General features: G+C 38.1%; 2 protein-coding genes across 2 annotated transcripts in view; one reads left to right on the forward strand and one right to left on the reverse strand.

Moving 5' to 3' along the window:
• Positions 1-12597, forward strand: part of MED12L (mediator complex subunit 12L) — a 352689-nt gene that overhangs the window by 232952 nt on the left and 107140 nt on the right. The window lies entirely within an intron of this gene.
• On the reverse strand, positions 9305-12543 carry P2RY13 (purinergic receptor P2Y13). The gene is given in 3 exon segments (XM_017854940.1): positions 9305-11313; positions 11315-12000; positions 12478-12543. Coding segments are annotated over 3 exon segments (1059 nt in total). The 5' UTR covers positions 12523-12543; the 3' UTR covers positions 9305-10985.

Here is a 12597-nt window from a genome sequence, read left to right on the forward strand (position 1 = left end):
TTTGTCGACTGGGGAAGAGTATTTCCTGAACCTGCAGGAATCAGATGGTGATTCACCTGAAGGAAACACAGAGGGCTGGAGCTTAGACTGCCAGAAGTCTGCTTAAGGAGTGGGGGATGAAGTCTCAGGTTGGGGCCTACTAACTTCATCAGATCCAATTTTAGGTCTTTTTTTTTTTTTTCCCAGCTTCCTATTGCTATCTAGAAAACATGTATTTGCAGTCTTCCTGCCAATTACATTTTGGATTAAAAGGAATAAGAATATGCTTTATGACAGATGAATTCTTTGAAAATATTATTCTACATACTATTTAAAGACAAATTAAAATGTGTTTATTATTGTAATTGATAACTTTGGAAACCTGTAGTCTTATTCATGAAACTAATGAAATCTATAGACATATTTTTACACATACACAATGATAAGTATTCAGAATATGTTAAATTATTCAGGGGCTGAGTTCACTGACTCCTTTGAATGCTGACCTTTAACATAAAACAATTTATTTTATTCCTTTAAAAAAGTACCCAACAATGATACCTTTATATAATCGTATCCCCTCCCCCCCCTTTTTTTGAGACAGAGTCTCACACTGTTACCCAGGCTGGTATGCAGTGGCATGATCTCAGCTTGCTGCAACCTCCTCCTCCCGGGTTCAAGTGAGTCTTATGTCTCAGCCTCCCGAGTAGCTAGGATTACAGGTTTCCGCCACTACGCCTGGCTAATTGTTTGTATTTTTAGTAGAGACAGGGTTTCACTATGTTGGACAGGCTGGTCTCGAACTCCTGACCTCATGATCCGCCCGCCTCGGCCACCCAAAGTGCTGGGATTACAGGCAAGAGCCACCACGCCCAGCCACTTTTTCTGATTTGTAAATAATTTTTGTGCTTTCAGATGAGAATCTCAAAGATTCTGATATTTTCTTGAATGCAACATTTAAATAAATTTAAAAATATTTTCATCAAATGGAATCAAAACCTGTTATCGTGGATGAAGATTAATGAAAATAATCAAAAACGAAAACTTTTTTCAAGTTAGTAAATCTATAATAGGTATTACTTAGTGTTTACTTAATGTCTTCTTAAGGAAATAATGTGTACGAACTAGTTGATTTTCCTTATGTTTTACAGAAAACAAATGGGTGTTTAACTTAAAATCAAGAGTTGGGTGTCAAAATTATATTTTTTGTATTTTCCTGTTTCCCAACTATACAAAACAGACACCTACAATTTTAATTTTTTTTTTTCCATTCTGCTTTGGGTGGGTTAAGTATATTATGGAAAAGTAGCTCGTCCTAGGGAAGGTGTTTGAATAACAATTAGCCAACTTAATAATGGCCCAATCTTCTAAGAATTTAAAGATTTACAAACAATCCTTCATTTAGTTTTGACTCTCCCTGTGCTATTTTGTACTTCCCCATTGATTTCACTTTTAGCATTTGAAGCCAGTTTCTTTTCTTTTCTTTATTTTTCTTTTCTTTTATTATTATTATTATTTTTTGAAGCCAGTTTGTTGTATTTTGAGTAGAAGAGTTACGCTATGCAGACTTCAGTTTAGGAGATTTATTCTTGTGTTGACCTTTTTGCCATTTTTCATGATGATTCATAAATAATAAATGAGGTACTGCTTATAATTTGACATTTTACTGCCAGAACAACTGTCAAGTACTAAAGCCATCAGTCAAAGGGAGAAACATCTCTTGTGGCCCCCATAAAAGTAGGTTGAGCAAAGAACTTTGCTGCAAGTACTGAGGATTATCACCCCAAATTTCCAGTGATGTGTGTAAAATCTTAGTAGGGAGCTTATTCTGACAGATATTTGACAGGCTTCTGTTATAAGAATAAAGACATTTTTAAAAAAGGGAGGGGCCTACTGTGAAAGGGTTATCATAGGTTCTTCTAAGTGTGAAGAAGGGCTTGTGAGGGGCCTGTGAAATTTTCCTGTATAATGAAGCATCTTTAACTTTATGTGTGATGGTGTTAAGTAGGAAATAAGGTGATGTCCCTTCACTACAATAGGTGGCCCCCTTTTTCTCCTGAGGTGGGCTTGGGATAGAATGCAGTTTTTCCTTTCCCAATACCTCTATAAGCAACATGCCCGGGACAGTAGCATAACAGCTGGCTTGGTGTGTTTCAGTGTTTCGTTCGCTGGCAGTGCAAATTTAGTATAGTAACAAAAAAGTTAACGCGAGGCAGCCTTTATGCATTAGTCTTAAGGTGTATTATGCCAGTCTCAAGTTGAAACTTGTGAAAGCTGGTCTTACCTAACATTCCAAAAGGGAAATAATACATGTTTAGTCATGAAAAAAGTGTAACACTTTGATGCGAGGAGCAGCTAACAGCCAGCCCATAACTTTATTATTGTTCACATAATCGAAAGGTAAACCTGCATAATTTTTTTCCTGCTGGTTTTTATAGCAAGTCTCACATTTCATAAAAGCCCCGGGAATCTTTACAGCAATAATTTCCTTTCCATTTCATTGGAAAATCCTGTTAAGTGCAGGGCACTCTGTTATTAATTTTGTTTAGCCTTTACAAATCCCAAATTTATTTTAAATATGGAACATCCTGGGATGTGTGTGTGTGTGCGTGTGTGTGTGTGTTTGCACGCGCGTGCCTTGGCCACCAGAAAACTTTAAAATTTTGTTTTGTTTTTATACTAGGGTGATTTTTTTCCTTCTAACATTATTTTTAAAGATATTTAGACTACGAACAAATTGAAAGAATTGTTTAACTAGATTTCATCTAGATTTATAAATTATTACTGTTTTTCACATATACTCTTCCCCACCCCAACATATTTACTGACAACAGTAGAATGTCAAATTACGAGCAGTACTTCATTTATTATTTATGAATCATCATGAAAAATGGCAGAGTCTGCATAGCATAACTCTTCTACTCAAAATACAACAAACTGGCTTCAATTCAAATGAGGATTCCTGTAATTTTATTGATTTTTTCAAAGTATATTCTTAAAGAGACAGGGGTGCTCAAGGAGAAAAGGTGTCACATCTTCTGGAATTAAAATTAGGTAAGATTACTCGTAAGCCTTTCTCAGTCCTGAAATGAACTCTTTATTCTGAATCCTCACTTTCTTGGTATGAGACATTGAACAAATGTATTACCAAGGCTAACCTAGGTCTTCTAGTGGTTTCTCCATGGCATATGACTTTTTCCTCCCTTCTTTCTTTGGCTTTTCAGCATTGGTATGGACCTGGGGACAGTTTTTCCTTCTGGTGTTGGTAGGCATAGCATTTGTGTTATAATCTCATTTTTCTGTATCACTAGTCTCAGATGTATGTTTCTTCTTCAAGGAAAATGCACATATAAAGGGCGTCATAGTCTTTTATTACAAAACAAAGACAAGCAGGGATCTAATTGCAACATAGCTCAAGGTGATCTCTCTTGAATGCCCATGTTGGTCTTTTCTATGTGGCTGGAACACACAACAAGGATTATAGTAAAACCTTTGCCCAAATCTTACTGTTCCATCTCTGTACACAAGTCATTCTAATTGTGGCTCACATCCAGTAGCTGAGAATTTGTGCTGAGTGTAATTATCAGAAACCCTTTAATAGTCAGTCCTTTGACAAGATTGGTATCATTGGGCCCTATGCTTGAATTACTGTGTTTAATCTGTCATTTGAAATTATTTGTATTTATCAGGTCTGCTTTACGCAAAACACCTTTTTCTGGTATGAGAACTTCATTTGATTAAAGGGAAGGGGGATGATTTGAAGATTGAGTCTGAAGATAAGGCTGCATCTCTGACTGTTGTCCTTTTACTGATACTCCTTTCTATATTAGGCAACTTAATCTATCTCATTGCTTTGTAAATCTTGCTTGTGCGAGAGGCAGTGTCCGGCTGTGACAAGACTAGTGATTGGGGTCAGGTAAACTCCAATTTGGAGCATCTCCACTTAGTAGCAATTTTTACTTTGGGCAAGGCATATCTTCTTCTGAAAATGAGCATGGGAATGCCTGACATGTAGGGTTGTAAAGCTTAAATGAGGTAATCTATTCAGGGTAAATATATACAGGGTAGTTCCACAGTGTTTGGAACTTGGTTGGCATTTAAGGAAACAAGAGCAGTTTGTCTTTTGTCAGAAGGTGAAGGGAGAGCAAGTGAATGAATGGGGTGTCTGATGCATGGTAGAGTTGGAATGATATGCCTCAACTCAGAAGTTAAGGTACATCCATAATTTTGGTTGCTTTTAGAAAGCTCCTGGTTTCCTATTAGTGACAAATTTGATGATTGCTTGAAACACTTTTGACATTTTTTTTCTCCTGTAAAGGAGGAAGTTTGGACTTCTTTATTCCAGACTGTCTGAAATTGTGGGAATCTATAAAAGCTGAGGTTAGAATATATGGGGAGAGAAGGGAGGTCATCTCAGTAGGGTTACTGTGTTCAGGTTAAAGTTTCGTTCACTCATAGTTTGGACATTTTTGGACTTAGGAAACTCAGTTGTGCAGTTAAATAGAATAAAAAAAAGATTTAAAGACCAGTGACATTATATGTATATATGATATAAAGTCAATACATAAAGCTAATATTAAAAAAAACCCAAAGCTATAAAACCCTTCAGAAATACATTAGATACAATTACTTAAGATCGACACCAGTAAGTAAAGTCATATACAAACATTTAACGTTTAAACTGAAGTTTAAAAATAAAGGTGGACATTCTATTATTATGCCTCAGCATGTTGTATTTGTCAGTTTGAGTTGTATTATAAGAGAGATAAAAGTTCACATGCTCAGCAAGTTATGTAATTTTTAAAGAACTGGTTTACTTCTTTAAGTCTTAAATTTAGTTTCCTTTCTCTTTCATATTATCTTTCCTTTTTCTTTCCCTTTTATCACTCCTCGCAACTGTCTCAACTTCCATTCCTACCATTTTCTCTTAGTGTCCCCATCTCTCCTCCCCCTGCCTTCCTTTCTTCCCATCTTATTTTTTTCTATAAGGACTTCATATTAGAATGAGAATGGAGGCAAGGAAGCAGAAACCCAGGTTACATGGATACTGAAAATAGTGGTACACCCAATTTCTGACCAAGGCTGGGTTCTCTTGCCTGTGTGGTTACACCCAACTATTTGATTTGTACTTCTCTGTTTGCTATTTCACATGGAGCATGTTCACTCTGCACATCATAGCATAGGAAATAACTATTCTACATGTTCATAGAAATCCCTGGGAAAAGCCTAACTAATATAAAAGCTGATTTGTTTCTCCATGGAAGTCTTTCGAGGCAGGGTCTTGCTCTGTCATCCAGGCTGGAGTGCAGTGGTGTGATCATGGTTCACTGCATCCTCAACCTCCTGAACTCAAGTGATTCTCCCACCTCTTTGCCTCCCGAGTTGCTGGGACTGCGGGTGCACACCACCAGACCCAGCTAATTTTTTTTTTTTTTTTTTTTTGTATTTTTCATAGAGTTGAGGTTTCACCATGTTGTCCAGGCTCGTCTCAAACTCCTGGGCTCAAGCAATTCACCTGCCTCGGCCTCCCAAAGTGCTGCGATTATAGTTGTGAGCCACTGCATCTGGCCCCCCATGGAACTCTTTTAAACTGACTTATCCATTAATGGAAGATAATAGTTGCTTCTTCTTCCTCACTTCTCATTCACAAACTGGAGCTCACCCCACCTCCACTTCAGAGTTATCATTGACCTTATAGTTGTAGATTCATCACTTTTGACCTCTTTAGAGTGTATGATTCTGTTGGCTATCACTTCCTCCTTGAATCTCTCTTGTTCCTTGGTATTCAGTACACTGGACTTCCTGTTTCTTCTTTTAATTCACTAACACTACCTGCCCCTCCCAGTTCCAAGGCATCATCCCCTGTTCCTCTTCTGTCTGTTCTGACCACGAGACTTGTGTTGTGTGGCCTCTGGGGTTCTCATCTCGTTCCTTTTTCTCTCCCTGTCTCAAAAAAGACTATTCCCTCCACCTCTAGTCTATTTCTATTTTTGGAGCCAAGGTCCATGTTTTGGCCCAGCTGTGGGCTCTTTGACCCTAGCTGTCTCACTGATGCCTGCAAATGGAACATACCCCAAATCTGCTTCTGTGATGATGACCTAGCAAATCATTCAAGCTAACGATCCTGAGAGAAGTCAACCCTCAATTAGAGGAGAAGGGGGTGGAGGCATTATGGATCCTATTGTTAATATGTTTTACATATTAATCACATGTTTCAATTAGAGTCCCCCACTTTCAATGGTCTTGGACTCTGACCTTAAAACCTCTCTTCCTGAGAATGTCTGGAAGGCCCATGTCAGATGTTTTCCCCATAATTCTTGCCTGCATACATGGAAGACCTCTTTAATTAACCTGGCCCCACTGGCTCTTCCTTCAGTCTAGAATCATCCTATAGCTGGTCAATTGATTTTCCTAAAGCACAGCCCAGAACATGTGGTTCTTCCCCTTAGAAACCTTTAATGACTCATCAGTGAAGACTAGATGTCCCAGTACAGTGCTTGGCTGTACAAGTCCTGCATCTTTGTCCCAAATGTATTCCCTGTGTCACGTGGTGCAGGCTCAGGCCCCCTGCAACCCTCACGAGGGTCCAACCACAACACAGTTCCACACCTACCTGAGCCTGCCTTGAAACTGCTCATTGTGCCGGAGGGTTCCCTTTTGAATGCTCTGTTTTCTTCAAGTTCCAGTTCAAATTTCCATCTCCTGTGAACTCATCTTCATTTTCTCCATGTGGAATGAATTACTTATTCCTTTGAACTTCTGTGGTGTGTCTTTCACACCTCTTATCACATCTGGAGTTATTATCATCTGTGTTCCTTACCAGTGTTCACCTTCTGGAGACACAAAAGGTCCTGTACCCAAGATGGTGATGAAGGAATGACTGGCTAAATGAACAAATGAATCCACTCTTGGGGATTTTACTCCCCCTGAGCTCTCAAGTGCTGGAGGGACCCCTGAAGTAATTGTAGGTGCCACGATTGCATCATTCATACCCCCAAGGTTGTTGAAGCCCATTCATGTTGAGACTTCTCTCTTCCCCTCTAAGAAACCTCCTCCTCATTCTCCCTAGTGGGGCCTTTGAGGAATTTTGCTAAGTCTGACGTGACAGAGAGGTGGTGACCAGAGCAGTTGAGGTGTTGGTCTTGAGACCACCTGCCTGGGTTTCAGTCCCAGCTCTTCCCCATTTGTTGGTGAGTGATGTGTACCATGGGCAAAGTGTATGTTTACTTTGTGCTTCAGTTTTGTTCCTGTTTTTAACTGGAGAGCCTGGTAGTATCTGTCTCATACTATTGTAGTAAGAATTAGAAAGATGATAATCTTTGTAAAGAGCCTGGCACACAGCAGGCATTCAGGAAATGAGTGTGAGCTGCTTGGGTAAGATCCTGGGAGGTTCTCATTAGCCTCTAGGTCAGGGCTTAAGACCTGGCAGCATCTGGGCTGGTTACTACCCACACAGAAATGTATTGTTTTTGTGGGGTCAGGGAGCATGGGGGTGGCTACGGAAGTTCTGTAAATAGCAGGAATTATAGCATGGGAAACTGGAATTGTGAATTCTCTTGAGAAAATTAGATCTGAGGTTGTAAATACAGTGGTTAAGAATATGGGCTTAGAAGCCACGTCTCAATTAAAGCCCCATTCCTGCAGATGGCAAGCTCTGTGACCTCATGCAAGTTACTTAGCCTTTCTGTTTCTCAACTTCTTGATCTCTAAAATGAAGATAATAAGCATTGCATAGCTTGCCTGGGATTATTAAAGGAGACAGATATACTGCTTTTGTCGTTTTGATGGGTCTGACAATCTGTATTTTGAGACTCCCTCCAGCCAATTCTGGTAGCCACTAAAATTTGCAAACTAATATGGCACATGTGTTCTGTATTCATATTACCTGCATTTGGTTTCTGTGTAAAAGTTCAAATATTGAGATATGTTTCTGGGTACTTCCAATGATTTGTAAATTCTGCACTTTCCTTAGTAGGGCTACTGTCTTCTAAGTATGTTTTTTTCTTAAATAATAGATAATACTGGCTTTGGGTTTTTTTGCTCTGGATATTCTGCTAATATCCGTGTGAACTTTGATCTGTTCACTTGCTGAAGGAATACAGTTTATGTCGGGGTAAGGTTTAAGTATTTTAGAAAGAATACCTTGGAAAGTTATGAAAGGAAAAACTTTTAAATGGATATGGAATGTAATAAATAATGGGATTAATAAGATTGAATGATTCTTTTAAAGTTATAAGATAATGACTTTATCTACCTTTTGGCCTCTATGAGTTGAGAATTCTCACTTGTTCTCTGCCTCATCTTCCCCATTTTACAGTTACTTTGCTTGGTTTCTCAAGAATTCTGCCATGTGTGGGAACTGCACTCCCTTCAACCCCGCTCTTTCTTGAAGGTTATTGGGAAGATCTTATCCTATGTATTTATAAAAATAACTACATTTTAACTTTTGATGAAAAGCTTTTGTATTCTGAGCTCACATATTCTATCCAAAGCTACTGTTTTCTTTTATTCTTTTTGGTATATCGTTTATGGCTATATTGTAGCATCTTGTTTTTTAAAAAATATTTTAGAACTTAGTGTTTGTGATTGCTAGTTTAGGAAGTTCTTCATTTTGTGAATGTGATTTTAAGATATCTCTACTATGCCTCTTCACCAAGTTTTTGATACAATAGATTATTTTATTCTACAGATCAGGCACTCTGCTTTGAGTGGAATATTATAATGGAATGAAGTATTTGTATTTATGGATGACAGATTTGCTTTTGGAATTTATCTTGAAAGATCTTTCCTAAAAATTGTATACTTTAGATGTACCCACATTAAGTAGAGATTGAAAATGTCATTAGAGGCAAAATACATAGGTTACCCCACCAAACATACCTCACTGTTTAACAAAGGTAGCTTGGATGCAGTTCTTTACAAGATTATAGTCTACTTGTGACTGTGTAATGTACTCAGTAGAGGTAATACAGATTTAGTGACATCCTTAGTAGTAATGATTATTTAATTCCTTTATTTGAGAGAATGATGATCAGACATCAAGAGTAATTTCTAACGTTGATTCTTATATGCTATAGTTACACATTTTACTTAACCATTATCAATGGTACATAACTAAAGGATTTTGTCAATAGCTTTGAAACTTTGCACTTGGCTATTCCATGATCTGCCGTTGTCATGATCATTCGCTACTGAACCCAGGAGCACCACAATTTTCAGGCCCTACATACATGTTACGGGAGAGTAACTGGAGAGAGTTTGAGCTTTCATTTCAATAAATTTATTTTGTTTTGGATAATAAAAGATCAATGAGAATTGGCTTCCCTTTTGCTTCTCTAATACATAAAATAAACCAAATGGGCTTTATTTTATCAAACATTTATTGATTGCACAATGAAACAGTCTCTCCTTTCAAAAATATACATCGGTTATTAAAAGAGTAGATACAAAGGTGACGGAATAATTATAATACAGTGTGATAAGTTTATTAATATAGGTGTGACAGCATACCCAGGAGGGGGTGATTGGGTTTGAGGTGATGGTGGGATGTTGGCCAGGTAGTATTTCATGGATGAAGTGATGGCAACACAGGGTTTCACAGATGGATAAGAGTCTTCCAAGTGTACCAGAGGGAAATATACATGTGTAGTCCCAGAATGGAGCGTGGCATTTTCTGAAACTTAGAAATGTACACAGGAGTATAAAGTTCAAGAGATGGGTAAGTAGCTAGGAGGTAAGGCCAGAAAGGTAGACAAGTTCTAGGGCTGTTGAGGCCATGGAAGAAGACGTGGGCTTCACCTTATGATGTTCGTGTTGGAACTCATGGCACATTTACAGAGCTTAACTACTCCTTCCTGTATTTTTTCTAGAAGATGTAGACTCGTATCTATCGTTTCAGGAAGCTGCATTTTATTTTTTGAATCACAAAAGGATGCAAGAAAAAATACCAAGGTAAATAAGTACAAGCAGGTCACCATCCTTTGAAAAAGCTCCCAATATGGATGTTACTGATTATGGGTCGGCAATTCCATCTTTGTGTGGATCAAGAATAGCAATTCTATTTAAACATCTGTAGACCATAGACTGGAGGGCCTATTGTGGGAGATACCAAGAAAACCTGGCATATCTGTCTCTCAAGAAGCTTTAACATTTTTAGGGGATGCAGTCAAGAATATAGCTAACTAGAAAAGGGGGATCTGCATTGAGAACCCTATCACACACCCAAACAGTAGAAGTAATTATTTTTAACCAGGAGGGTGGGACGGGGCATAGGGGTTGTGGCAATGCCAGGAAGGCATTGCTGAGTGGTGGCATGTTTAACCATCATTAGAGTATTTGCTGGACAAAAGGAGAATTCCAAAGAATAGTTAACACAGCATTCTCACACTTGAATTGTACACTCTGAAGCTGTAAGCAAAGAGACTTAATAATGGTGCTTGTGCCTCCTATGGTATATTATTGTAATGTGAAAGAGGCTGTTTGTAATTGTAAGGAGAAAATCCTTTACCCAGGATTTCAGAGGTCTTGCTGACCCACTTCAGTTCCTCAGACTCTTTAAATCTGCATCCCTTTCAACCCCTGGCTGCAGTTTTCAACAACAGACTTCAGGAGTTGAGCTCCCCCCACCGCCCCCAGCACATATCTACATTTACAGGGCACAAAAGCAGTAGTGTTGTGTGAATTGTGGAAAAGAATGTGAGAAGGTGTTTGGAGGGGAGGTTTGTAGGGATGTACATTTCTCCTTAATCTTTTCCAAAGTGTTAAAGTGAAATGCTCTTGAAATAATGACCTCTAGTGGCCATTTGTGTCCTGTTGCATTCTCTTAGTAATGGTTCATTCAGCTTGTGAATAGATCTATGTGGAGTTAAAATTTATGTAATCTTTTCTGTGCACTAGGATAATGTAAGAGAGCATTTATTCCAATCTTTTCTTATTCATTAAATTTGATTTCCACATTATCTACTGAAGTCTCATCAATAAATAGAAGTTAACCCTATGTACAATTGTCAACCTAAGGTTATATTGTCTGTCTGACTGCTATGATTTTCTGGGCTTGATGCTATGGTCTTTCTCCCTCGCATACATGGTAGCTTTTCTGTGAATTTTTTACATAAGAATATGTATATTAAGGGATCCATACAAATGTTAGTTGCTGCCAAAAAGAGAGTTGTTTCTTTAGCAATAAATAGTTGATTTTGCAGTCTACAGTCAGTCTTATTGTTGGTTTGACTATAAGTATATGGAACCCTGGTAAAATGAAATGGAGCAAAACACACAAAGAAGACAGCCACGACAACAAATACTTTGCCTTCCAGCTTTTGTTGTTTTTTCTGTCCTTACTTTTGACTTTCTGTAAGAATCGTATACTTTTTTTGCAATAACCACATAAAACACAAGCATCAGGACAAAAACAGTCCAGAAAATAAACTGGGATATGTTATTTACTATTTGATGCCATTTCAGTCCCAGAGGCCCCTTTAAGGAAGCACACTTTTTCACAGACGATGGTGTTGCTTCCTTGTTGCTCAAGATCATATTCGGCAGGGAGATGAAGAAAAAAAAGGACCAGGTGAAGACTGAAACCGTTTTTGCAAAAACGGTTTTTTTTAGGAAAATATTTTTCAAAGGTCTGATGATCTTGAGGAACCTGTCAAAGGCTATGAGACCTAACAGCACGATGCCCACATACATGGTCTCATAAAATATCACCGAAGAGAGACGACACACGAAAGCTCTGAGCTGCCAGGGTGCCAGGTGTGAGTCAGAGAGGATTTTGAAAGGAAGCGTGAGTGTCATTATCAAATCGGCCACCAAAGTGTTTTTGAGGTAGATGATGAAGGTGGAGGAGCTGGGGATGTGAACGAACACCCACAGAGCCAAAGTGTTCAGCAGGATGCCAGTGAAGAAAACCACTGTATAGAGGGCTGGGAATACCAGCTGTACTATCCGAGTGTCTCTGGGGCACCGCTCAGATCTGTTAAAGCCTTGCATCACTGTGGTGTTCATTGCTTCCAATGTCACCTGTTACCAATAAACATATATACAAACAAAAGAAAACAAAAATCCCTTCATGATTTTCAAAGGCTATTTTTTAAAAACAGACTTTAGGTTTATAGCATATTAACATCTTGCATTTATCCAACGCTTTCAATAAATGTGTTGAGAAGGAAAATACTGTTTTCTGGCTAGAATTTTTAAAGCATAGAATACATTTTTGGTACTTTTAACAGTACCATTATTTTCACATCCTTGTGAAATCCAAATAACAGGTTCTACCTCATTCACAGGTGCTACTGTTAGCCATAAAACAAAACACTGTTTTAGAGATAATAATACATTATTAATTATTACTAATACATCAGATTGCTGTAAATTATGTAATTTCTTATGCTCATAAACTATGGTTTGTAGAATATTAACTTTAAAGCACTTTTTTCCCTTAAGCATATTCTGCCTTTTATATAAGCAAGCACACTCATAATAAAAATTGAAATTCACCTTTGGGAGGATACTCAGTTTTCTGTGTCTTCTTGCGGCAGTCATTAGTTCAGCTTACAAAAGAGCATGTGAAGCAAATGTTCTTCTTTCTTATAGTGGATTTCCTTCCTTATTTTTACT

This window comes from Rhinopithecus bieti, unplaced genomic scaffold (genome assembly GCF_001698545.2).
Source record: "Rhinopithecus bieti isolate Rb0 unplaced genomic scaffold, ASM169854v2 scaffold_36840, whole genome shotgun sequence".
NCBI classification, from domain to species: Eukaryota; Metazoa; Chordata; class Mammalia; order Primates; family Cercopithecidae; genus Rhinopithecus; species Rhinopithecus bieti.